The sequence below is a fragment of the Lagopus muta genome, chromosome 23, assembly GCF_023343835.1.
Source record: "Lagopus muta isolate bLagMut1 chromosome 23, bLagMut1 primary, whole genome shotgun sequence".
Taxonomy (NCBI): Eukaryota; Metazoa; Chordata; class Aves; order Galliformes; family Phasianidae; genus Lagopus; species Lagopus muta.
The window spans coordinates 5,194,187-5,220,049 of record NC_064455.1 but is presented as its reverse complement, the minus strand read 5'-3'; the positions used below and the strand labels follow the sequence as shown (position 1 = coordinate 5,220,049).

The 25,863-nt window shown below is 58.9% G+C and overlaps 2 protein-coding genes across 2 annotated transcripts; one reads left to right on the top strand and one right to left on the bottom strand.

Annotated features, from left to right (window-relative positions):
• Nucleotides 1-1,881: 1,881 nt before the first annotated feature.
• SMAP2 (small ArfGAP2) lies at nucleotides 1,882-14,067 on the bottom strand. Its single transcript, XM_048925491.1, has 10 exons — nucleotides 13,885-14,067; nucleotides 7,003-7,136; nucleotides 6,353-6,438; nucleotides 5,829-5,907; nucleotides 5,369-5,455; nucleotides 4,879-4,960; nucleotides 4,656-4,756; nucleotides 4,381-4,546; nucleotides 3,820-4,142; nucleotides 1,882-2,957 (listed from the first exon to the last, which is right to left on the bottom strand). Exons 1-10 carry the CDS (start codon nucleotides 13,985-13,987, stop codon nucleotides 2,832-2,834), a joined length of 1,287 nt encoding a protein of 428 aa, XP_048781448.1. The 5' UTR covers nucleotides 13,988-14,067; the 3' UTR covers nucleotides 1,882-2,831.
• A 925-nt stretch (nucleotides 14,068-14,992) lies between these two features.
• Nucleotides 14,993-25,098, top strand: LOC125703995 (collagen alpha-2(IX) chain). The gene is made up of 32 exons (XM_048969240.1): nucleotides 14,993-15,381; nucleotides 17,176-17,250; nucleotides 17,800-17,835; nucleotides 17,928-17,990; nucleotides 18,146-18,199; nucleotides 18,283-18,318; nucleotides 18,430-18,453; nucleotides 18,567-18,620; nucleotides 18,884-18,937; nucleotides 19,047-19,094; nucleotides 19,345-19,401; nucleotides 19,629-19,682; nucleotides 19,976-20,029; nucleotides 20,640-20,693; nucleotides 20,786-20,839; nucleotides 20,910-20,963; nucleotides 21,079-21,132; nucleotides 21,252-21,305; nucleotides 21,380-21,433; nucleotides 21,534-21,578; nucleotides 21,689-21,742; nucleotides 22,021-22,074; nucleotides 22,142-22,195; nucleotides 22,319-22,390; nucleotides 22,608-22,643; nucleotides 22,990-23,034; nucleotides 23,184-23,216; nucleotides 23,331-23,477; nucleotides 23,899-23,953; nucleotides 24,057-24,245; nucleotides 24,340-24,417; nucleotides 24,705-25,098. Exons 1-32 carry the CDS (start codon nucleotides 15,313-15,315, stop codon nucleotides 24,908-24,910), a joined length of 2,070 nt encoding a protein of 689 aa, XP_048825197.1. The 5' UTR covers nucleotides 14,993-15,312; the 3' UTR covers nucleotides 24,911-25,098.
• Nucleotides 25,099-25,863: the final 765 nt, after the last annotated feature.

The following is a 25,863-nucleotide window of genomic DNA, read 5'->3' as shown; positions in this document are numbered from 1 at the left end:
TCGACGAGCAGCTCGGCTGGACAAAGCACTGCCAGGGCTGCGGGATCTGTCATTAATCTCAGCAGTTTGTACCTTTGGAACGACACCAGACCCGTCTGGCTGGGAAACAGCCATAAGGGGAGCAGCAGCTCAGGCTGAGGTTTGTCCTGAAACACAGCAACAGGAGAACAGCAGCACTTTGAGCACAGACAAAGCAGCGCCTGAAGCTCTCACCTGCCACAAAGCTCTGAATTCAGACTCCCAAACTTCAAGATGGGAAGAATTTGACCTTCAACCTCTTCACATGCAACCAATGCCTTTTGAACTTCGTTGCCAACCCCTGGAGGAGCAGAGCAGTGGCAGCGTGTGCTGCAGACACCCGGCCAGGAGGAGCCCCCAGCCTCTGCTCCCAGCAGCACAGCGCAGCTCCAGCGCTGGAACACGGCCTGCAAACCGTGCTGCGTCCCCAGCAAACGGCATGGAGGAAGAATTTGGAAGCCGTCAGAATTCGTGAGCCACAAATTGCTGCTGGCTTTGCTTTCTGTCCCCATCTCCCCCAGGAGCGAAGCTCGCGTCTGCTGTGTGCATCCCATGCCTGATGGAGCTCCTCTGCCAGCACAGCACGGAGCAAAACCTGCCTGCCTTCACCCATGCGCTCACAGACTTTGCTTTGATGACAGATCCCCAAGTTCAACAACGCCACCTGCAAACAGCGGCACAGAGGGGGGGCAGGGGGCTGCGCTGCGCCCCGGCTCCGCATTCAAGACAAGGGGAGGATGGGCTTCGATGGATCCTTGAGGTGATGAGATTTAAGAGGGAAAAAACAAAAAAACACACAAAAAAAAAGCAAATGGCAATTTTTTTACTTGTGTTCTGTAATGTTTTATATGTGCGTGGTCTTTCTTAATGTAAAACTCTTGTATTTTTGTGGTTTATATGCAGCAGGACTGATGGCTGTGAGGGTGCACGCTATTTTGTAAGATACTCCTAAGCCAGTTTTCCCCAGGAGGAACAAACTGACTCAGTACTCACATTTTCATTGGCTTGTACCTGCATGTACAGTACGGGGCAGCAAGTGAAGATGATTAAAGCCAGCTTGAAAACCCCTCTGTGCCTGAGTCGAGCGTCACAAAGCGCCCAGCCACCAAGCAGGGGCGCAGCCTAACAGCAGCCCCCTATAGGGCAGATTGATGGGGAAGAGGAAGAAATGCTCTCTTCTGAGGGACGCCCTGAAAAAGCACAGTTTTTTAGTGAAGGACAGAAAGAAGCAGAGCAGTGCGTTAAGCATCACAGCAGCATCAGCTCCAGGCCAGGCAGTTCGCTGCAGCCTTCCTGCGCTTTGTTCTCTGCAGGCCCCCCAGCCCAACCTGCTGCACCACCACCTGGGAGCTCCAAGCCTCCCAGCAGACTGCAGTAGGAAGGCTTGGTTTGGAAGGGACCCTGAAGGATCACCAAGTTCCAACCCCCTGCCATCAGCCGCCAGCTGCTGCAGCTCTCCCCACAGCAGGAATGCAGCATCGCAGCCCACGGCTGCAGGTTTCTGTTGTGTACAGAGCTGTCAACTGACCTGAACTCACCCTGCTGGGCTCGGCGCTGCCCCCCCCCGGCTCCCAGCACTCCTCCGTGCCCAGCCCTGCTCACAGCCCAGCTCACAGCCCAGCTCACAGCCCTGCTCACAGCCCAGCTCACAGCCCAGCTCACAGCCCAGCTCACAGCCCAGCTCACAGCCCAGCTCACAGCCCAGCTCACAGCCCAGCTCACAGCCCAGCTCACAGCCCAGCTCACAGCCCAGCTCACAGCCCAGCTCACAGCCCCGCTCACAGCCCCGCTCACAGCCCTGCTCACAAGGCACAGAGGCTGCCTGCATCCACCGCAGCGCTGCTGTAGGAACAGACAGGGCAGTGAGGTTTCACCGCAATGTTTTATTGGGGGATTTACATACAGACAGGGAGGCGCAGCCCGCACAGCTCGGGCTCCTTGCTGACGAGTTGAAGCTGTGGTGTTCTACCGAAGATGAGAAAAGAAATCTGATCCACCCACTCTTGTGCCTGGATTAAAATGGCTGAAGCTAGCAGGGATGGGTACCGGGAATACAGGGGAACAAAACAAAATATGAAACAAGTATAAATTAGGATGTCGTTTAAAAGTGTAAGAAACCTTGCGGCGGGCTCTCAGCCCTCGATAAGTTAACTCTCCGTTAGTTAAAAGTTAAATACATCAATACCACAGATCAGACAGAAAAGCCACTCCGAAGTGCAAGTTTCACATTCTGACAGCTTGCCCCCACACTGCGCGAGAATCCTGCTTGCTCACGGGGGGAGGGAGGGGGTCTCTGAACGCCTTTGGTTCCAACGAGGGTTGGCGAGCCAAGCACAGCTCCAAACTCCGCTCGAGGGAAGAGGTAGCAAGGCTTGCTTGCCCCTGGGCTTGGGCTAAAATCCAGCGCCTCAGCACCAAACACGGATCCCACCCTCTGCCAACTGAAACCCCGACTAATACTGGAGCTTTGAGTGGTTCTTAAGAGGCCTGAAGTAAGGAGGACAGGTCGCCCCGTTCCTCGGTCACACCTCTGCTAAGATCCCAGGACGTTTCGTGCTACCCAGAAGCGTTAGTGGAGGTTTGTGCAAGGAGGGGGTCCACCCCAAAGTGTGCATTGACTGTGCTAAATAGAGGGGAGCTCATGTTCTGGTCACCCAGGTCGCACCGTGTCTGACAGTGACGAGGCAGAGGTGGGTCTCAGTTATGGAAAGAGGCCGGGGCCGGGCAGCCAGCCTGAAAGAAAAACCCTGAATGTCTCATGGAGCAGTTTTGAAAAACGGAACAGAAGGCAAAAATGGTCACAACGCGCGGGATCATTTCCACAGCTGAGTGCTGAGGGACTGATTGCTGCCCTGGGCACCTCCTCCGCCCATGGACTGTCCGTATCCCATCACACCGTTGGCTCCATAGAAGTTCATCCCAGCCATCTGCTGGGTCATCTGCAAAGGGGAGGACAGAGAAGTCACCAGGCCGAAGGTGCCAGCCTGCATGCATGCCTCCCAGCACATCAGCCTTCAGCAAGACTTCGTAAAGAGTTACAGCAAACAGAGGCTTAAACGAGACAGTACAGCTTCACTGAAAGCTACCCCGAAGGCTGGGCTCCACTATCACCAGCCCAGCAGTTAGACCTACAGAAGCAGACTCTCCTCATTCTCAAGCACGCGACTTTTTCATCTTATTACAGAAGCTGTGCCATTGCAGAATCACGGTGTGCTATTATCTGACCTTTCAGCAGCAGCACACAGCATGAATCAGCAGCCAGCAGAGCTAGCTGCGCTCCCCTCTGTCTCTCAGCAGCACCTCCTGCCTATTTTCATTCCTCAAACCAGCCCATGAGCCCCCAGCCTTCAGCTCAGTGCAGACTGACGCTGCTGGACGGACACACAGCGCCCAGGTAATGTGAAGTTCTGGCCTGGACACAGGACACTGCAGCTCTCTGCTTGCAGCTCACCATTCCGAGCAGCCAGGCACTTCCACCTCTCCTTGGACCTCTCCACGAAGCCCTGAGCTGCTGCTTTCCCACCTGGATGCATGAGGATATCACCTTGGAGCTGATATCTCCTCAGGCGCCTGCCCACCTACGGAGCTGAGAAATTTCAATGCCAGCTGATGCGACGCTGACTTTTTGTTCTCCACCCCAAGAGCCCTGAATGTGTTACTGCTTTGTGACCCCTGCATGGCAGCAGTGCCACTGTGCCTCACTGCCCCTGAACACAGGCTACAAGAGCACAGAATTCACAGGTTGGATTCAACCACACTCCTCCTCCGTCCACCCTCAGGTCAGCAGGAGCCACCCCTCACCTGAGCGATGTTCCACTGGAGCTGCTGTGCTGGCTGCACGCCGTAGACAGGCTGGGGGACCGCTGCCATGCCAGCTACGTAACCGGCCTGCTGCGCAGCCATCATCCCATTGGGGACACCGATGACAGCTGCCTGCACGTTGCCCACGTATCCAGCAGGGATGGCCATGGGGGTCACCATCCCCGCAGCCCCAGGCTGGGCCATCACACCCACCGACGGGGCCATCATGCCTCCCATCACGCTGCTGGAGGGGGGGACTCCCGGGAAGCCTGTGTACGCCGCTGCAGGATACGCCATCTGAGCCGGGGCCATGAACATCGCTCCTGAAAACAGGCAGGGAAGCGACGAAGGGAAAGAGGGCTGTGTTGGCTGTCAGGGTGGGAATGCCGACCTTCAAATCCGACTGCAACGCTCGCTCGGCTGCGAGTCCAGGCTGAGCAGCTCATTGTGCTCCTCAGCAGCACTCGAGCACCAGCCACCCTCCCACAGCTCTGCCTGACAGCCATCAGGGCGGCCCACCCACTCAGCATCAGTGTGCTGCTCTATTCTGAGTCCTGTTACCTTGCGCAGGCAGCTGAGGTGTCTGAGAGCCGTACAGGGAGAGGATGGAGTCCTTAGAGAGCTGCTTCTTGCCCGCTTCCTCCCCTTTGCCTCCTGGCTCGGGGAAGAGATTCAGGTTTTCAGGAACAGAACCGGCACTTCCAGATGTAGGCATAGAGCCGGAGACCTGAGAGGGACGCAGCACAGGTGCAGCAGCATCCAGCACAGGGGACAACAGATGGCGTCCCCTCCGCTCCTGCACCCCCCTTTGGGGAGCACTGACGCTCCCTGCTTACCTTCCTGGAGTCAGAGTTCAATCCCACTGATGCAAAGAGATCCAGGTCCTTCTCCAGGCTGCAGGGCCGGCCGTTGGTGAGGGCGCTCGGCACAGGAGCATCTGGGAGAGACAAGGAGGTGACAGACAGGGAAGGGAACCACTAGAAGTTGATGGAGTTCAGGAGACCAAGCACTGCACCGAGGGTCACTGCAGCGAGCACAGCCAGGCTGGGGGCCTCTTACCAAGTCCTAGCAAGTCTATGATGGGCTCAGTGGATTTGGGAGAACTTTTCCTAGATTGCTGTGTTTCTTCTTTCTTCTGAGGCTGGGGAAAGAACAGCAGAAGTCTGGCTCAAGTCATCTTTTAGCTCTGATACACAGGAGGCTTTAATGAGATCAAACCCTTGAACATCCCTACCCCCCACTCGACAGAGCAAGCATTACAAAGTTTTTTGTCCTATTGTATCAATGCACGCTCCAAACTAGAGAGAAATAACAGCCTGAGCCTCAAAGCCAAGCAGGGAATAGCTGGATTCCAATCTGCCCTGTGCTGCAAAGCAGAGCACATCTGTTCAGTATCTGCCTGAGTGGTGGAAAACAAGCTACTGCCATTAGTGTGACTCAAAGCATCCACTGCTATGACTGAGGCCTGAAAAAATGCTTCCATATGAAGCTGCATTGCCTCTGTTCTGTGTGAGAGCAGCCTACAAGCGACCCGTGGCCATAGGCTTACCATCTTCACCTTCTCAAAGATGATAGGTTCCAGCTTTCTTTCTGATACTGGCTCGTTACTCTTCTTCCATTTGTCATCCTTTTCTTTCTGTAAAGGAAAACTCTGATGTGAGGGTCAAAGCTCACACCATCACACGGTGAAAATATGGACCAGGCTTTATTTGCTGCTGTTAACCTAAAGGGCCCCCATCTTTCGCCCACTTTTCAGACTCCTGATGAGCCACCAAGGCAGCAGCACAGACCAACACCTGGAATCAGTTCTGCTCTAAGCACAGAGTTGCACAAACGACCTTCAGAGGTTCCTTCAGTGCTCCTCTGCACACCGACTGAACCCGGCTGGCCTCACAGAGGACATCAGTCACTGACACAGGAAACATTCAGACCTATTTTCATGCACTCACCTCTTACTCATGAGACAAACCCACACTCAGCTTCATGCCCACAGGTGCTGAGGGACTCACCCTGAACGCGTTGATGTCGATGCTCCGGTCCATGTATTTCTTCTTCTCGTACTTATCACGAATGAAGCCTTCCACAGCTCTGCAAGCAGCTTGTTAAAGACAAACAGCTCAGGAATGGAAGATGTGCACTGTTTGACACGTGGATACAAGGTACAAGCTGTAACTAAACTAACGACTGCCTAACGAGCATTTCCAGCTGCAACTTAAAATAATATAGTCATAGTTCCAACTACTTTAGCTACTCAATTTTGCACCTCTGGGCTATTCCAAGTGCTGTAACAGGTACATCAAATAAGGAAAAGGACACTTGCTATTTCTCCTTTGATACATATTTACTTTGACCATTGCTCAAGAGCACATGTGCCATCAGTGCAAGAGACAGCGGTCACAGACAGATCCTCTCCGTGCAATCCAGGAGCTCCTGCCCACAGCTGATGCCCAGACATGAGAAGCAGAGCCTCCCATGCAGGCAGGGCAGCAATGGGACGAGCTGGACAGCCCCCCCAGCAGCAAAGAAAGGATGCTGATCCGTCTGAGGTCGCCTGAAGTTCTCGGGCAGGAAGGCTTCGTAAAGACGATTTGCTTTGCCGTTCCCCATCTCCTGCATGCACTGCAATTCAAAAGAATCCTGACATAGTTTTGCAGACATGGAAGCTCGTACATCAGCACTGCTGGCTGCCAAGTGAGAATCCACCCGTGGCAGCCAGAAGGCGCAAGCAGGCTTCTCAAGTCTGCTCTGCACACAGCAGCCCCTCTTCAGGCTTTTGCTGCAGCCTCCAGGCTGGGAATCCCCCCTGCAGCACTCTGACCCCTGCAGAGCCGGCCAGCCCCGAGTGCTGCATCACACTCTCAATGCTAAGGCAAAATAAACAGCACCTTAGCAACCGAGCTCACATCCAAAGTTCAGGATTTGTCCTCTAGAAACCTCGAGGAAAGGAGGTGGGCAGCAGCTAACGACAGCAGCTGCCTTTGGCAGATGGACAGGAGCTGGCAGTGCTTGTCTGCGCTTTCTGGTGTTTGCTGAGGCTGCCGTTAGGACATTTCCTCTTCCAACCGAACCAGGCCTGATAACTCGATCCCCTTCCCATCTCCTTGGTCTCTCTGAAGACCCTATTGCTCCTTCCCAGCTCACAGCACCACCAACACGGCGACCCGCCTGCCTCCCCTGCCTCACCTGGATTTGTTCCTGCGTCCACTGGTCGAGGTTGACAGACTTCACCCTGGATATGTGGACGCCCAGGTTCCTGTGGATGCCAGCACAACGAATGCAGATGAAGATGCCGATGTTCCAGGATGCCCATCGTGGCCCTGTGAAGAGATGTGTGCGTTCACAGCATGCAGCCAAGTGGCTGAGAAACTGCACCCAACCAACCAGGACTGAAGAACCCAGGGCAGAGCTTCGAACCGGACAAGTTCAGGGTGCTGAGAGATCACCTCCCTGTTCTTATTGATAGAAGCAGTATTTTATTGACTCCCTCTTGCATTGTAACAGCTCTGCACAAGAGAAGTTCAAAGAGGAAGAGGTAATAAAGCAGGCATCCCATCACCCTGAGCCTACAAATCCCAACCTCCTTCTGCTTAACCCACCGTGGCACAGTGGGCTTCTGCTCCAGCAACAGCAACCTTCCCACCACACTGGGGTTACCTGAGGATGGGCTCCAGAATACTCACAGCTGCTCTAAAAAAGCAGCACACAGTGTTCAACACAGGGGATGGTGCAGCTGAGGAAGGAGAACAGCACCCAGCCCCATAGCTGTAACCAGAGCAGATGTGACGGGAGGCAAAGAGCCCCCCAACCTCCCCCACCTGCTCAGGAACCAGCCAGCATTGCTCCACGTGTCTCCTCGCTGCTGCACTGACCAGCACAAACCATCCACACCCCTCTATAGGAGCTGCAGACATTGCTGCAAAGGGGGGACTCTGCCTCAAAGCAAGCGATGCTGCGGTGCAAGGAGGGAAGAGGAGGAGGAAGTGGCTTTTCAGAACCCTCAAAAAGCAGCACTGCATTTCACAGCCACCCAGCTCTGGGTGGACACGGGTTGGATGGGGCTGAGCAAAGTCACTGCCCTGCCCAGGAAAGCTCCCAGCTCATCTTCACTGCTCCTGAGCACCACGATGTGAGGGCCTGGCATTAGGATTAAGCACGAGATTCAAGGTTAGATTTAACTGTAGATATATTTAGCTTCCATAGGGCTAAAAGGATTAATAGTCAGCTAGATACCCCATCAGGGCTGCAGTAATCAGCTCAGCTCCGTCACATGGGCCACCTCCCACCCGGTGTGCTCTGTGCCTGCTGGTTGCAGTGCAGGACCTGGAGCAGCCAGGGCTGAGTGCTGGGCTGCAGCTGCAGCAGTTTGGGGTGGTGGGGCCACCCTGAGGGCCAGCAGGAAGGTGGGCAGCTCTGAGAGCTGGGGCTGTGCTCACCATCACCCAGTGATGCTGTGGCCATGCAGGGATCAGACACGAGTGCCGTGCCTGGGAATGGGGCTGGTTGTGTCTTCAGCCTGGTTATGCAGCCCTATAAACCCCCTCAGCCCACCTACCCAGCCTTGACGCTGTGGCAAACCCCCAGAGGAGCAGGACGCACAGCTGCCCTGCCATCCCAGGCTTCACTCCATTCTCAGCACCCCAGGGCTGGGTGCAGGCTGTGCAGATGTCAACAGGCCTCCCGTTTCCCCTTTCAAGGCCACAACGAAGGAACCCACTCTGGAAATCCCACAGGGGGGGCAGCCGTGTGAGGGCAGAGCTGGGTTCAGCCACCCCCCAGTTTCACATCCTATTTTCAATGTGGCTGATGCACACAAGGCCCCAGTTGAAAGCATTTAGAGAAGCAACTTCAGTCGCGTGCTGCAGCATCAAACCTGCACAAAATGCAGCTGAGGACCGCAGTGGAGTTGGGGCTCCTGGCACTGCTGCCTCCTCCTGCAGCCTCAGGGCCCCACGGCGCTCACTGAGAGCAGAGGGCAGCAGAGCTCAGTGCACACACTTGGCTTCAGCCACCAGAGAGAAAGCAGCCCTGCATGAACACACTGCTGTAAGGGAAGTTCCCTTTGGGCAGGCACACTCGCAGCTCTCAGATGGCTTTAGAGCTTCAGTCCCAAATGAAACTCGCTTTCTGTTTGCAAAGCTAAGTTCTCTGCACTGCCAGCCAGCAGCAGGTAGGCCAGCTTGATGCTGCAGCCCCTTCTGTTTCAGTATCACATCTAATTTTAGCATCCATGGAAGCAAAGCAAGTCCCATGGCACCAAGCAGCGCTGGGCATCGCTTGTTCAGCTCTGAGCAATCAGCTCATGCCTCCAACACCACAAATCCTTCCTGGAGCAGGAAAACCATCTGCAGGTGAACGAAGGATTAAAGAAAAAAAAAGGGCAATTTTGAGTTAAACAGGCTACAAATCAGCCCAGAGCTCAGCCACCTCCAGCACAGCAGCCGTGTGAGATGGGAACCCCTCTGGGCACAGCCCTGCCCTGCTGGGCTGCAGCTCTGTTGCAGAGGGCTGAACGCAGCTCTGTGTCTGGAGCTCTGCTATGCAGGCAGTGCCCCCAGCAGCCAACTGCACGGCCTGCTTTATATCCAGCACGTCCAAACAAAGGCTGCACAGCGAGCTGCCCACACCAGCAATGCCTGCAGGACCAACCCCTCGACCAGCCCTGCTGCCAAGGCTCCCAGGTCCCCTTAAACCCAAGCTCAGCCTGGCCATTCAGCTTCACACAGCCCCTTGCTGGAAGTTCACAGCCTCAAGTGACTTGAACCCAGGAATCTGCAGCGGATTCGCAGCTCGCCCTTTACTCAGGCATTCCATTTTGGCTCCAGCTGCTCCTGCAAGTTTTCTCCACTAATAACCCTGCAGAAGGCATTTAAAAATAAAACAGAAATTGGCTGCAAAGCCACTGCTCTGCTGAGAAGGGGGGGGGGAGGGGTCGAGGATGCTTTGACAGGCAGGAAGGAGAGCACAGGGCTACCTGTGAAGGCCCTGAAGAGCCTGGTGAAATCTTCCCAGTGCAATGCAAAGCAATGTCTGACCTGCAGGTCCCTGCCTGGGGCAGTGCAGAAGTGCAGAGGAGCCCAGCTGGAGCTGGAAAGGCGCTGCTGCAGCCCCCGAGCCCAGCAATCAGTGCAGTGTGCTGGATGCAGGGATGGGGAAATGCTCCTCACAGAGGGGAGACCCAGCACTGAGACGTCCTTCCCCGTGAGCCTTCTGCAGCACTTGGGTGTCACTCCAACTTGGAACCAAAGGGGGGAACAGCCAAGCACCCGGCAGCTTCCTTCCACCCGTGCCTTCCTCATTCTGGAAGGAGATTGCTTGACAACTTACTGAAATTCATTCCGTTCATAGAAAAGCGATGACAAAGAGCTGCATTGCAAAACAGCTTCCTCTGCTCTCGAGTGCAGATGTCTGTTCTGCAGCTCAGCACTTATTTAGGGGGAAAACAAGGCGAGTTCTGCTTGCAAGAGGACAGCACAGTTAACCTCAGTGTCAGGATCCCTCGGTCATGGCAGGCAGCCACTGACACTGCTGGGCGTTCGTCTGGCTCTGCTGGACAGACAGCTGCAGTGCTTACAGGTCTGTGAGCTGCAGGTCCTTCCTGCTGCTTTGGGGCAGCAACGTTTGTCCCTTCAGGACGTGCTTTGAAAGCAACAGCTTCACCAATCCATGCAAGACAACTGTAACCAGCACCGATGGCAACTGAGCCTGAGGATGGAGCTGAGAGCTGGTTGTATGTGGAGCTATAAGAAGCTGCTCCTTGCTCTCAGTCCCCAAAAAGGATGAAATATTCCTAACAAGGGGGCAAAACAGAGCCAGGATGAGACTGCGTGCTGACAACAGAGCTGTGATGGCCCAAAGGCAGCACAGGAGAAGGCAGCTCTGCAGGTGGAGTTCCAGGGCAGCTGCTCACAAAGCTCCATCTCCTCTGCCCCACATTTCTTGGGACGCACGCAGCAATTGCTGCTCTGGGCCAACCTGAAGGAGACCAAAGCTATTCTCGACTCGAGCTGGTTTCGATAACCTACTTGTATACTGAAAGGCAAATCACCTCAAAGCTGCAGAGGCGCGAGCTCCTGAAGGCCTTACATAACTCAGCTGGCAGTTACTATAGGAACAAACTTCCAAAGTTGCAGCTATGATGGGGAAAAAAAAAAAAAATCACATGGCATTTTTGGACCTCCGATTTACACCCGTTGCTACACAGCCACTCACCACAGACCCAGCTGGTAGAGAACAGCAGCATGAAAATAGACACGGCTTGCTAAGATGCCCTCCGCTCAGAGGATTATCTTTGTGACTCAGCTCTGCGTGCCTCCTAACAGAGAACTTCCAGGAGCTCTTTCCTAATCACAAACCAATCACTGCCTGGCTTTCTGAAGCCCGTTGCAGGTGAACAGAACTCATCACCACCCGCAGCTCTGCTCTCCCATCGCAGTTGGTTTCAAGGTGCTCCTCTGCTAAAGCCATCTGAAGAGAACATCTGTGATTCAACAGCCTGCTGATGGAGGACCTGAGTCACAGCAGGACTTGCTGGGTATCTGCAAGGTGTTTTATGTTCACACTCACTGACCCAGCTGCCCTTTGCTGGAGGTCCCAGCTCCCCGATGGTCCCATCACAGCTCCCCATCCTGCTCTTCCCGTTTTCCCCCACAGCTTCCATTCCCATCCCATATTTGACCACCTCCTTGTGGGCCTCGAAGTCCCATCCCTCCTCCAGGTACAACCACTCAAACCATCAGGCTGTGTTTGGCCACAAATCCATCAAATCACTGCAGTTACGAGGAGAGGGAGATCTGGGCACAGCACCACAGCTCCCCTAAGAGAAAGGAGGCTGAAAGGGCGACAGACAGAGCTGGAATGGCAGGGCAGTCTGCATGGCCGGGTGAGCATCTCTCACTGGGGCTGCCTGTGCAGGAACCGACCGTCCCAGGTGTGAGAGGGAGAGGAGAGCAGAGAGGAACGGTTTGGGAGAAGGAGAGAATCAAACAGCATTAGCTCAGTGTTGTACAGGACCAGCACATAGATTCAGAGTCAGAAACACAGAGAAGAACCCGGCTCACCCAAGTGTTACTCAACACAAGGCAGTTCCTGGTTACTGCAAGGCACTCGGGTCATGTCCCATCTCTGGATTGCACCACATCCCTCCTGCAGCCACATCACTGCCCAGCCCCAGGCTCACCCTCACGTTCATCTCACACACGTGGCACAAAGCCCTCAGGAGGCTCCGTATCAACGTGCCAACAGAAGGGATGCCACCCTCCAAAGGCTTGCTCCTCTCGTAAGGCATTACGCTCAAGCATCACAGGGCAGCAAAGGCCTTCAAGTTATGGGGATGGTGGTAACTCAGCCCCTCCAGCTTTAAGGCAGACACTCAGCCAGGCTGTGCCAAGGCTCCACGCTTCTGATCAGGGCTACAGGGATCCTGAGAGTGCTCAGAGCAGCACATGAAAACACACCTGCCTGATTCTGCTCAGATCATCCTCTGTTCCCACAGTCAGCGCCAACAGGAGCTTTGCAATGCAAAGAGGAAGCAGCATCTGTCCCCACTTCCTCCAAACCAAGAGCCTCTAACCACACCACACTGTTTGTTGCTGCAGAAGCAGAACCTCCCTGTGCTCATTTCCCATTTTCCTTGCCTTCATTTCACCTCCAACAACTCACACATGGGCAGCTCTGAGGAGCCCATAGGGATGCTCCTGGGAGCCAAACTCAAACAACAACACAGGGAGGGTCTGTGGGGGTACATGCAGTTATGGCACCGTGGGTATTGAAACCTCTACATATATAGCTCTCTGTATAGAGGTAGGAAAAAAATACAGTAATGAAACCCAGCAAGAAGTTAGGTCATTGGGAACACGCATAATGGAAGTGTGGGTGGCATCTGAGCAGGCTCTGCTGTGTGTCATGCGAGCTCTGAAACGCTCAGATCAGGCAGCAAATCACTACGAGATGCAGGAAGCTCAGCACAGCAGCACAGCCAGGGCTCACAGCAAGCGCTTCCCCAGGCACTGAGCGAGATGCAGGGCTCCTATCCTGCCTTCCCTGCAGTGAGGCTCAAGCAGAAGTCCCAGTGACAAAGCGGGGAGCAGCAGCAGAGCACAGAGTGCACAGAGCACCAGGGCATTGGGGAACAACCTTACTGGGAAGGCCTCAGTGCAACAGCAGCCCATTTCCCCAGGCAGGTCCCAGGTGCTTTCCCAGCCACGAGCAGCTCCCAGCTTTGGTGGTAATGTTTAGTGAGTGATACACACCAGGAGAGGCTGCATCACCGTACCAAAGCCGGAGAGAAGTTGATAAGAGGATCTGTTCCCACACTGTGTGCGCTGCCTCATGCCTCACAAGCCGTGATAAGAGCTGTGTGTGCCCTTGGGCCAGCATGAGAGCCAAGAGATAAGGGACACACAGCAAGGGGCAGGCTGCTCGCTGCCAGCACTCCCACCTCCAACCCATACGGAGCAGCACAGCCAGGTGTGGGGCTGCCAAAGCCCAGCAGAGCCCAGTGCTGCAGGGACACCGAGTTTTGGGGTTCTCTCCAGGCAGCACACAGAGCCTGATTGGAAGCAGAAGGGCCGCCGGCTCACCTTCCAGCAGGGCTCTGCAGCTGTTAGAGGACACTGCAGCAAGCAGTCACACACCTCCAGCTCCTTACAGCCCGTAAGGAGCCCGCAAAGCCCCAAACCCTTCGAGCCGCTCAGTGAGTGGGATTTCCAGTCGGCATCGCTTTAACCCTTTCGGGAAGCAAAGCGCTGCACAGCAGGAGCAGAGCAGCTCCCACCGCCCAGCCCTGCCCACCCGCCCCTGCGGGCTGCAATGCTTCGCTTTAGGGATTTTTTTGGTGTGTGTTGGGGGGGGAGAGAAAAGGATTTTTCCTTTTTTCTTCTTCCCTCCTTTTTTTCCTCCTCCTCTTTTTCTCTTCTATTCCTGAGGCGCTGCTCTCTTCATAAATCATCCCTCCTTTTCTCTTCTGCTTTTCCCCTCCCCGCTCCCTTCACCCCCTCACGATGCCCCGATCCCCGCCGCCCGGCAGCATCGCACGGCCCGGTGTGGCGCGGCCGTCGATGCCGTTACCTTTGGCCTGGCAGTCGGCGCAGTACTTGTTCTCCTCCTCGCTCAGCAGGCCGCCCAGCACCGCCTGGTACCGCTCCACATCGCGCACCGATTTCCCCGTCATGGCGCGGCCGCCGCTGCCCGCCCGCGGGTCACGGCGCCGCCGTCCCGGGCACCCGCCGCTTCCTGCTTCCGGTCGGCGTTGTGGGCGGGGCGACGAGAAGAGAAGCCAATAGGAGGCGGCGGAGGAGCCTTAAGACCGCCCCTCGTTACGTCACTCTCGTTGATTCGCTGAAGTGCGTCAGAGCCAATGGCGGGGCGGTGGCGGGGGAGGCATGAATGGGCAGTCACGTGGTGCGCTGGGAGCATCGCGCGGCGGATTTGTGGGGGTGCAGCGATGGGGGGCGGTTGGGATTTTGGGGGCTGCTGGGGGTGGAAGAGGTGTGGGGAGTGCGTGGGGGGCTGTGATGGGTCGGGGGGGGTTGGTTGGGGGTTGCATAGGGGTGCTTGTTGGGGGGGCTGGGTGGTTGGGGAGGGTGCTGGGGGTGCAGGAGGTCTGGGGGTCTGGAGGGGTGCAGAGGAGCTCGGGAGCGGTCGGCTGGGGGTGCGTGGGGTGCAAAGTGTCTGGGGTCTGTATGGAGGGGGGGCTGTATGGAGGGGGGCTGTATGGAGGGGTGAACACCGTGTGTCAGTGTGGAGTCATCCGGAGTTGCACAGTGCTTCCGAAGTGCCCCTCGTGTCCCACAGAGGCAATTTCAACCCGTCCCTCCTGCCCTCAATGTGCCGCGGTCGCGAGCGGAGATGTCCCCTCGGCTTTGTGAATGGGGGGGGTGGTCCCAGTGCGGGTGCCTCGGAACCAGGGTTCGGGTTCGGAAATGCCAGAGTTTGGGGCGCAAACGGAGACGGATCCAGCGCCCGTTTCCTCCAAGCCCCGCTGCTCCGGGGGCTGCTGCCGGCACCGACCCCCCCCCCAGCGGTGAATCAGCCTCCGGCGGCTCTCGCTGCGGAGCGCTCCGTGAGGAGGAGGAGATGCGGCGGCGATGAATCATCCGCGCACCTCCGGGAGGCAGCGGGGCCGGGGGGGCGGCCGTGGGGTGGGACCCGGCGGGGTCCTCAACTCCCCCCTCCCAGTGCCTCCTAACCTCCCCGGGTTCCATGCTGGGACCTGCTGGAGGCTGAGCCCAGCGCAGGACCTCGCAGTGCAATAGCGGTCCGACAGCCCCCACCTGCATCCCCACCGTTCCCATCTCGCAGCCCCTCGCTCCCATCAAAGCCCCTTTGTGCCACCCGGCCCCAAAATAGCAGCACGCTCACCTGCGGGGGGGTGGCAGCCAGCGCCTGCCCTCGTCCCCCGCTGCTCCATATTAATCAGCCCCTTCCTCCTCCCCCTCCTCCTCCTCCTCCTGCCGGTCCCTCCGCACTCCGTCGCTCGCAGCCCCGCTCCCGGCCATGGCTCACCGCGGCCCCGCGCTCTGCCTGCTGCTCCTGCACGCTGCCTGCCTCTGCCTGGCCCAGCTCGTGAGTGCTGCGGGTGGGGGTCCCGATGCCCCCCGGTGCTGATTTACCTCTGGGAGCTCCAGCCTGCCAGCTGGCTGCTCCCTGCGACCCCCCCCTTCCCTGTCCCCCTCGGGCCCCCAGCGCCGCTCCCACCTCTGCACCCAAAACTCCTCCGGTCCGTGGGATGGGGATTGGGATGGGGCTGGCAGTGGGGCTCAGACTTTGGGGTCCCAGCTCTGATTTTGGGACTCCATCATTGAGATTGCAGCTCTGAATTCACACCTCCCACTTTGGGAGCTACACAGTTTTGACTCTGGGGCTCTAACTGTGGGATTACAGCTCTGATTTTGGAAGCATAGCTCCAATTTTGGGGCTCCAACTTTGGCACTCACATTTTGAGATTGCAGCTCCAACTTCGGGGCTCCAAACTTTGGGATCGTAGCTGCGATTTTGGAGCTCCGACTCTGGGAGCACAGCTCCAACTTCGGGGCTCAGATTTTGGAGGCACATCTCTGACTTCGGGGCTCCAGCTTTGGGATTGCATCTCTGGCTTTGGGACTTGTTAGCCAACCTTTCCTTCTTCCCATTGGGGCAGAAGGGGGGGATTTCTCCACGCTCCCCCTTCCCCGCAGCCTCAGGACCTTTGCTTCCCATCGCCTGGGTAAAAGAGGATTTGCTTTGCTTTGCTGGGATGCTCTGCAGAGCCGGGCTGTGGGGGCTCAGCCCTTCCATGGGGGCTGCCTGGGAGGGCTGGGGGGCAAACTTACCCAAAGCATGAATTGGAGAGAAATGCAGGGATTGTTTCCCTTGGCTGCACTGCGCTGAGCAGAGAAGGGCTCTCACTGCCCCACGGTGACCCACATCAGATTTGTGGCACAGAAGAAAACCTCTGAGAAGTGTCCCCATGGGCTGGGGGGGGGGGGGGGGGAGGGCAGGTCTGCCAGAAGAGCCCCACGGTGCTCCTGGGGTCTGCGCTGGGGGATGGGGGACGTGGGAGCCCTTGGAATAAGGGGACATTTGGAACCAGATGGAACTTACTGATAACATTTTGAGGGGCTGCGCTGTGCTGCCATGTGTGGGGCATGGGGGGGCACACGCTCACTCCCAGCCCAGACTGTGGGGTGAACTGAGGTGTTCAGTGAACCGACCTCCAAAACCTCCCATCCTCAGGCATCACATTCAAAAATGAAGAAGCCTTGCAGGCGGCTGGGCTGCGGCTGCCAACCCCCCACTGCCAGGAACAGCGCAGCTCCGGGGGCAGCAGCTCCTGTTCCCCCGTTCCGATAACAGAGATTTCTTTGCAAAGTGGCTCCTGTAAAAACCTCAGAGCTGGAGGAAGGCAGGCGGAGCGGGGGCTCCCCCAGCAGCTCCTGAATGGTGCTTTTGTGTGAAGCAGCAGCACGACACCGCAGTCCTGCATGCGGCCCGGCAGCGTGCCAGCACGGCCCACCTAGAAATGGGGCACTGCAGCCCAGCCGTGCTTCTGGAAATGCCACTGCACCCCAAATGGCCGGGGGGAGGGGGGGGGGGGACTACAAGTGCTGCCCTCACCCCGCTGAGCTCCCGCTTCAAATAGGGGCCGGATTCCCCAGCAATGGGTGGGGGTGGTTGTGCCACGGGTGGGGGGCAGTGCCCCAAATTGCCGTGTTTCTCCATTCATACCTTCGCTGAGGGCACTCAGGGAGGCTCTCTTGGGGTGCCCGCTCTGTCCCAGTGCTCCAGAGCTACGTTCCCTGCAATGTACCCTGACCCCGAGCATCTCCTGGGGTCTGGCTGCTCCCTCCTGACCCCCATCCCCTCCTTCTCTCCCCATAGCGGGGGCCACCAGGAGAGCCCGGCCCACGAGGGCCCCCAGGTCCGCCAGGAGTGCCGGGAGCGGATGGCATTGATGTGAGTGCGTGGCGGCGGGGAAGCAGCCGGGAGGGGATGCCGCAGCACAAAGGGGACATTGTGCGGGGCGGAGGTGCGATGCCGCGTGGTTCCTGCGCTGCTCCGGAGAGAGGAGCGCGGCCCCTGCAGGGCGTCCCAGGCTTTGCGTGTGGCAGCGGTGGGCGCGGGGTCGGGGACCCCCGGAACAGCTGGGGATGAGGGGCCTGGAGGACTTGGTGGGAACAGAACGGCAGCGCGTGGTGCTCGGGTGGTGCGGGATGCTCGGTGCTGCAGGCGTGGATCCTGGGGGGCAGCAGGACCCCCGCTGGGTGCCTGCGGAGCACTGGTGTGGCCGAGGGCTGTGCTGAGTGGGGACAGAGCCTGAACAGAGGGATGTGCAATCTGGCTGAGTGCCTGCCTGCCTGCCGTGCCCCAGGCTCCTCTCCAGCCCCAAGCGTTTCTTTGGTGCCGTTTATACTCCATCCTATAGCTGCACCAGAGCTCGCTCTCCTCATCCTGAGCTCTGGCAGGGTGATGGTCCCCATTTGTAACCTTCCTCCCTCCCCACAGGGTGACAAAGGCTCTCCCGGAGCCCCCGGCTCCCCGGTGAGTACGTGTCCTTCTGCGCTCCCCGATGTTTCCCCTCTTTGGGAGGAGCTCCTTTTAATTCCCCCCCAACCAACTCTTCTCTTTTAAAGGGTGCCAAAGGGGAGCCCGGAGCCCCGGGTCCGGATGGGCCCCCAGGGAAGCCAGGCTTAGACGTGAGTACCAGCTTTTGTGGTGAGCCATAGGCACAAAGAGGAGCCCCCCCTCGGCTCCTCCTGTGAAGCAGTGATAATTCAGTGGCCAAAGAAGCACTCGGGGCTGGAGGAGGTGGGCACAGCACACACCGACCCCCTGCTCTCTCCTCTTGCAGGGTCTTACAGGAGCCAAAGGGGAGCCAGGGCCCACGGGGGGGGCAGGAGTGAAGGTGAGTGTGGGGATGATCACCCCCCCCTCCCCCCTCATCTCCCCTGCTGTGTTTCACCTCTGACTGTCCCTTCTGTCCCTCAGGGTCAACCCGGACTGCCGGGGCCACCAGGGCTCCCAGTGAGTATCTGCCTTGGTGGTGGCACGGCATCACCCTGCTTGCAGCAGTGATGCTGGCAGGTTTGGGGGGCTGCAGCCTGGGGGCTCACTGTGTCTCTCTCCTCGCTGCAGGGCCCCTCGCTGCCAGGACCACCTGTAAGTGCCTGTGGGGATGGGGCACGCCGCCTCAGCTCGGATCTGTGCACCCCCAAATGGGGGGCTCGGGGCTCAGCCCCTCTCCCTCACTCAATGTCTCACCTCTCTGTAAGGGGCTGCCAGGCCAGGTCGGACTGCCCGGGGAGATCGGAGTGCCAGGACCCAAGGTGAGGGGGCAGGAGGGGGTGCTCCCAGCCCCAGCATCTGCCTGTCACAGGCTCCTGGATCAACAGGGGAAACCCCACCGTGTGTGTGGGCATCCCTACAGCAGGGAGGGCTGTGCTACTGCAGCAGGGTCCCTTCATGCTGCCCCCCATCCCATGGCTGGGGGATGCCTCCATTCCCAGGGTGACCCTGTGCCTCGTTGCCCCTCTTTGTGCCAGCTCTGGCAGCTCCTAAATCCCCCCTCTTTGGGGTTGTTTTCTCCTAGGGTGATCCTGGACCCGATGGCCCACGGGGTCCCCCAGGCCCCCCAGGAAAACCCGTGAGTATCTGCCCAGAGGGAGCCCCAACCTCTCTGCTGGTGCAGGAGCCACAGTTACACCCTGTGTGTGTATCAGCACCGTGGATGCTGATGGGCTCCTTCCCCACAGGGCCCCCCAGGACACATCCAAGGAGTGGAGGGAAGCGCAGATTTCTTGGTGAGAGCAGCCATTCCCTTGCCCCTCTGTCAGGCTTTAGGGGCAGCTGGGAGAGCCAGCTCAAATGCAGTGACCTCTGTAATTTGGTAAATGGGGTTGGGGGAGCAGGATCCCAAAGCACAATGGTAGGTTCCCATTTAGCCCAGCCTGGATGCTACTGACATCAGCTTGTCCTTCACACAGTGGGCATGGCTTTTCTGCATGCCTGCATCCTTCCCCAACTCATTCCATGCTTGTTCTTCCCCACCAGTGCCCGACCAACTGCCCACCAGGTCCCAAGGGCCCCCAGGGACTGCAGGGACTGAAGGTGAGGATGCTCTCCTGCCCCCCGACATTCTGTGCTTCTGTCCCTTGCATCGCTGTGGCAGATGGGAGAAGGGATCTTCTCTGGTTGGAAGCAGCTCCAGATTGCTGCCCAGTGTTGGGGGGATGCGTGCATGTGGGGCTGGCTGTGGGGTGCTGCCAGCTGGCACTGAGGGATGTGGCACAGCGATGCTGTGCTGTGTTTTCTCACCCCTTCCTTCTTGCTCTTAGGGACACAGAGGTCGGCCCGGAGCCTTGGGGGAGCCTGGCCAGCAGGGCAAACAGGTGAGTGGGGTCAGCCCTGCTGGGACAGTGGGGTGGCTTGGGGAGCTGGGGCTGAGGGTGGGGGCACTGGGGAGAAAAAGGGGGAAGGCAGGAAAGAGATCAGTTGGAGGGAAAGAAGATCAGGGTTGGGAGGAGAAGAGCGGGCGGTGGTTTTCCTGTGGAGGATGAAGCTCTGTGCTCCCCCAGGAACGTGGCCCCATCCCTATTGCTATTCCTTTCACCATCCCTGTTCCCATCCCCATCTCCATCCCATCCCCAATCCCACGCCTGCTGCTCACCTCTCTGTTCCCCAGGGCCCCAAGGGTGACGTCGGTGTCTCCGGAGAGCAAGGTGTCCCAGGCCCTCCAGTAACGTATTTATGTCTCTTTGCTGCTCTTATCCCCGAATGCTGGGGTTGTGTATGGCCACAAATATGGGGGGCACGATGCTGACCTGCCCTCCCTGCTCACTGGGACCGGGGCAAAACCATCATCTGCTCCGTGTCCTCCTCCATGCCACCGTGGGGGGGTCACAAAGCGCAGCCCGGGGGGACCTCGGCAGTGGCACCGCGTGGTTGAAGGCTGACTCTCCGAGCCGGATAAACCCCCGGCCCCTGCTGAGCCCCCGGTGTCACGGATGGGGCCGTGGAGCCCGGCTCCCTGCTGGGCTGTGGGGATTAAGCTGTGTGAGATCACCGAACGCTTTGAAGATGCAGAGCAATTACCGGGCTGAGCCCCACGGGGGCGGGAAGGGGCAGAAGCCCTCGGTGGGGGAAGCAGTGCCCGTCTGGGGCTGTTGCTGTTATCGAACCGACAGCTGGAAAGGGGCCTGCTGGGATCAGGAGCTGGACGCTTGGCGGTGGCAAAAGTGGCTGATTTGCAGTGTCAGCTTTTGCTTTAATTGTGGGCACCCCCCTCCCCTCCCCCCGGGCGCTGCCAGGTCGGTCCCCAAGCTCAGTGGCTCTGCTTCCTTCCTCAGGGGCCGCAGGGCCAGCGGGGGTATCCAGGGATGGCAGGACCCAAAGGCGAGACGGTAAGTGCTGGTGGGACACGGGGGGCACCCCCAGATGGGGTCCCTCTGACGGGGCTGGGATAGGAGGAATCACCCCCCTGTTCTCTTTGCAGGGTCCTACTGGCTACAAGGGGATGGTGGGGACCATTGGCGCGGCTGGGAGGCCGGTGAGTGTCCCCAGCTGTCCCTGGCAGGTGTCCCCATGTGCCCCTGCTCAGCCATGTTTCTCTCCTGCAGGGCAGGGAAGGCCCTAAGGGACCTCCAGGGGAGCCAGGCGAGAAGGGAGAGCTGGTAGGAGACCCACAGCCCTTTACCCTGGCAGCCACCTGGGTGCTGCCGCCCTCTCTGTGCTCCATGCCATGTGCAGGGAGCATTGAATAAAGCCCTCTTGTCCCTCCTGCTGCAGGGCGGCCGCGGCATCAGGGGCCCCCAGGGAGACATCGGCCCCAAAGGGGAGAATGTGAGTACATCCTGCCTGAGCCCAGCGTGGGGAGCAGCATCTGCCCTCCCTCAGAGCAGCATGCACAGCTCCTGGCTGCCCTTGGAGGTGTCAGCCCTGACTGCTTTCCCCTTCCGCAGGGTCTGCCTGGCATTGATGGCAAGGACGGCACGCCGGGCATCCCGGGTGTGAAGGTGAGGAGCTGACGTGCAATGTTCTCCTTCCTGTGCCTTTCTCTGTTCTTCTGACCTGTACTTTTTCCATGCAGGGCTCTGCAGGACAGCCTGGCCGCCCGGGGCCCCCAGGACATCGTGGACAAGCTGTGAGTATGAGAGCAAAGAGCCCCACTGCAGACATGACCCCAGGGCAGGGGGCTGCCTCCTGCACCACGCGTGGGGTCTGACCCAGCTCTGTTCCTGCAGGGTTTACCGGGCCAGCCAGGAAGTAAAGGTGGCCCAGGGGACAAGGTGGGTGTGGGGCTGAGCCCTCAGCCCCGGCCCCTCCAACCCCCCCATCCATACCACATCCCTGTGGGGTACAAGGACCTGTCCCTGAGTGCCTGCGTCTCCATTCACAGGGTGAGGTGGGAGCTCGGGGGCAGCAAGGCATCACTGGAGCCCCGGGGCTGATGGTGAGTGCAGCACCTTCCCCCCCTTGCTCCCCAAATTTTGCTGCCACAAACTCCTCCATCACCCACGGGATGCAGCTCCGTTTGCAGCATCACCGCTGCAAAGCTCGAACCTCCCCGTGCTCTGCAGCCAGCATCCACCCCTCCCTGCGTGCCACCCCGGCCACGTGCCCCTCTGCAGCATCCCCAGGAAGGATGAAGGGTTGTGGGGGCACACGGCCATCTGGAGGCAGCTCCTTCCCCGGCACCATTAACACTGCTCGGGATGTTTTCCCCCCTAGGGTGAACCCGGCCCCCGGGGTGAGCAGGGACCGCAGGGCGTCCCTGGGCTGAAGGTGAGTAGGGGGCACAGGGGGGGCTGCAGCCGTGGTGGGCACTGCCCTGACTGCGCTTCCTCCCCAGGGTGACCGGGGGGAACGTGGCCCTGTTGGAGCCCCCGGTGAGCAGGGCAGAGCGGTGAGTGTGCAGGGAGACCCTCTGTGCCCCAGGAAGGGGCAGAAGCTGCCCTGACTCGGAGCTTTGGGGACCTTTTTGAGGGTGTTCCTATGGGCTCTTCCCATTCACTACTTTGATTTCCAGGGGCCCAAAGGTGAACAGGGCCCCCCAGGGATCCCAGGACCCCAAGGCTTGCCAGGAGTCAAAGGAGACAAGGTGAGAACTGCTGCGGGAGGCAGAGGAGCAGCCACCTCCTTGGGGTTCTGGCATATCCCTGCAGATGTGGGCAACGCAGCAGCTGCTGTAGGGGAGTGGCATTGGATGGCAGTGCAGAGGGGGTCAGGGTGGGGGTCTATGGGGAGTTGTGAGCTGAGGTTTTGATGCACATCAGACGTGCCTGTGGCTGGCTGACCCCTTCCTCCCCTTTCTCCAGGGCTCCCCAGGGAAGACTGGCCCCAAAGGCAGCATTGTGAGTATCCCTGCATGCTGGGGATGGGGAGCTGCATGCTGGGCAAGGACTGACCCCTGTGTTCAGCACCCACCCTGGGGGGGCTGACACCCACTGCCCCCTTACTCCCTCAACAACACCCTGCAGCGCCCAGGCTGGGGTTGGGGCTGCAGGATGACTTTGTCCCCATGTATTCCCTCTCCTGCTGCAAGGACCTGATGGGGGACCAAGGGGCAACAGATTCAACTTGCCAGCCCCATGGGCACCCCCTGCCTGGGCACCTCGAGTTGTTGCATAGAGGAGCAGCAGCTGGAACGCAACAGGGGTGCAGGCAGCAATCTCACTGCTCCTGTCCTCTTTTCTCTAGGGAGACCCCGGTGTCCACGGCCTCGCAGGGGTGAAGGGTGAGAAGGTAGGGCCCTGCAGTAGGGCTGTGCTCCTGGGGCTGGGCACCGTTGCACTGCACCCCACCATCTGGGAAGGGGCACAGCTGCCTCCCCCCACAGCACAGCCTCATTTCTTCTGCCTCCCCATCACCTTTCTCGTGTCCTCCATCCCCAGGGTGAATCGGGTGAGCCAGGACCAAAGGGACAGGTGAGAGACGAGGGGCTGGCAAAGTGTCCCCAAACCCCACTGCTGCTCTGCAGGACCCTCCCTTGGACCCCCTACATGAGCTCAGCCCCCGACACCTCTCTCCTTTCCCTACAGCAAGGCATTCAGGGTGAGCTCGGCTTCCCTGGGCCCTCTGGGGATGCGGGCTCACCCGGTGTGAGGGGCTACCCAGGTCCCCCCGGCCCACGGGGGCTGCTGGGGGAGCGTGGTGTGCCAGGGATGCCGGGGCAGCGCGGCCTTGCAGTGAGTACCAACAATCCCAACACAGCATCCATCCGTGATGATCCACATGCATTGCACCTTGCTCCTTAGCTGACCGACTGGGGGGGGTTGAGCTGGATGTGGGACCCCACTGGTGTGGAAGGCAGCAGCTCTTTTCCTTGCTGAGTAAAGCAGCAGGTTGAGCTCAAAAGTGCTTCCCCGTGTCCTGCTGGGGACTGGGATTTTGCCATGCCAGCCTGATGTTAGGGTTGCAAAACGGGGCTGCAGAAAACTGAGCAGGTCACAAACTGACCTGAGCTCCTGTGCCTGGAATAAAGAGAAAAGAAGGGTGGGGAATGGCACAGGTTGCAGGGATGTGCTCTGGGCTGGGACTGAGCCAGGAGGAGCCCTGCTGGTGCAGAGCAGGGGAGGAAGGTGTGATCCCTCCTCTTGTTGCCCTCAGGGACGGGATGCCGGTGACCAGCACATCATTGACGTGGTGCTGAAGATGATGCAAGGTGAGGGGGTGACCAGCACCCACTGCACGAGCACCCAGTGTGTGGGACCCCACTGGCCGTGCTGCCCCATCCCGTCCCACACCGGCCCCTCTCTGCCCTACAGAGCAGCTGGCGGAGGTGGCCGTCAGCGCCAAGAGAGCCGCCCTGGGGGGAGTCGGTGCCATGGGCCCCCCTGGACCCCCAGGGCCTCCGGGGCCACCTGGGGAGCAAGGCCCCCACGGACCCATGGGAGCTCGAGGCGTTCCTGGCCTCCTGGGTGCCGCCGGGCAGATTGGCAACATTGGACCCAAAGGTGGGCAGTGTGGGCATCTGTCCTTTGGGGCAAAAAGCAAAGGCTCCTCTGGAGGCTCTCGTGAACCCTTCTCTCTCTGTTTCGTTCCCTGCAGGGAAGCGTGGGGAGAAGGGTGAGCGAGGAGACACCGGCCGTGGGCACCCGGGGATGCCGGGTCCTCCAGGGATCCCAGGTAAACCCCCAGTGTGTGCTGACCATTGCCCCCCTTCCCCATTCACTGCACTTCTCTCCCATCCATTGCTCTGCCCTTGATGGCCATCACGCCCCGTCCCCACGCAATGGACGGCACTTCTGCTCTATCCTGGCCAACCCGACCAGGTTCACCCTGCACCTCTCTTCCCACCCCGTGGTGCCACTCGTGCACAGCTGGAAATTCCCCCCCTGCCCCCCAATACCTCCAGCATTCAGAGCAGAGCATCCCCAGGGCCAGCTGCTCACAGCTCCCCGCATCCCTTCCAGGTCTCCCCGGCATCCCTGGCCACGCGCTGGATGGCAAGGATGGGGAGCGGGGCCCACCTGGCGTCCCAGGAGATGCTGGGCGCCCTGGGTCCCCCGGCCCTGCAGGGCTGCCGGGTTTCTGTGATCCAGCTGCCTGCCTGGGGGCTTCTGCCTACGCCTCGGCACGGCTGACGGAGCCAGGGGCCGTCAAAGGACCGCTGTACTGACCACACAGCCAGCAAACACTGCAAACCCATGGGAAGGCACCTCCACGACACGCAGGAGGGACCCGGGGCACTCGTGGGGTAGGACAGAGGGACCTCCATCCCCTCCCCGTCCCACAGAAATAAAGCGGCTCTGATCCAACCCCTCTGGCGGCGCTCCGTCCTTTGGGGGCCGGAGGGGCTGTCGCTGATTTCCCTCTCCTGTTTTATTTTCATTTTCTTTTTGAAATGACAACAAAACGGTGGTTGGACTATTTAAGATGTGCCGGCGCTTTGGTGGCTGCTGGGCGCTCGCACAGATGTAAATCTTTGTAAAATAGGATTTGTTTTTATGAACCACACCGCGGAAATCGCCAGCTCTTTACAAACGAAACCAATGCAGACAATAAAGCTGAGACGGATCGTTACCCAACGGAACCCACTTCAGTTCTTTGAGGTTCCTCCTCTCTCCCACCAATCCCAATGGTGGCTCAGGCACCCCAGACCCAGCAGCAGGATGGATCTGTGACCCGTTAATGAGGGTCAGACTCCTGTTGCTGCAGATGAGTGCCCCGTTGCTGCATGGTGGAGGTGCTGCAGCTGGGAGATGCTGCTTGCAGGGCTGCATGCTGTGCTCAGAGCATCTGCAGACATTGCTTTGCTGCAGGTTCTGTGCTGCCATGCAGCTGGGTGTGCACAGAAGCAATGGGACAGGGATGGGGAACGTCAGCCCCATCAGCTCTGACCCACGGCTGTGCTCCCCAGGCAGCTGCTCCCAGCTCTGCGGCCTCATGAGCTGGCAAGGCCAGCCCTGGGAGATTAAGATGAGGTTTTAATTACAGCACTGAGGAAGCAGCTGCCTGATCTCTTGCTCTTTTTTCCCCCACCTGCTCCTGCCCGAGCTTCACAGCCCCGATCCCCTGCGTGCCTTTCCCCGTTGCCTCCAAAGGCAGGCAGATCCATTCCTGGGGTGCTTC

Excerpts from the sequence above, each read along its gene's own strand:
- SMAP2 (XM_048925491.1), bottom strand. The coding sequence starts at position 13,987 with ATGACGGGGAAATCGGTGCGCGATGTGGAGCGGTACCAGGCGGTGCTG. Across the intron at positions 7,137-13,884 it reads CGCCGACTGCCAGGCCAAAG|GGCCACGATGGGCATCCTGG; the intron begins GTAACGGCATCG and ends ATCTCTTCACAG. Across the intron at positions 2,958-3,819 it reads TCCAGTGGAACATCGCTCAG|ATGACCCAGCAGATGGCTGG; the intron begins GTGAGGGGTGGC and ends TCCCCTTTGCAG.
- LOC125703995 (XM_048969240.1), top strand. The coding sequence starts at position 15,313 with ATGGCTCACCGCGGCCCCGCGCTCTGCCTGCTGCTCCTGCACGCTGCC. Across the intron at positions 17,991-18,145 it reads CAGGGAAGCCAGGCTTAGAC|GGTCTTACAGGAGCCAAAGG; the intron begins GTGAGTACCAGC and ends CTCCTCTTGCAG. Across the intron at positions 21,434-21,533 it reads CAGGACATCGTGGACAAGCT|GGTTTACCGGGCCAGCCAGG; the intron begins GTGAGTATGAGA and ends CTGTTCCTGCAG.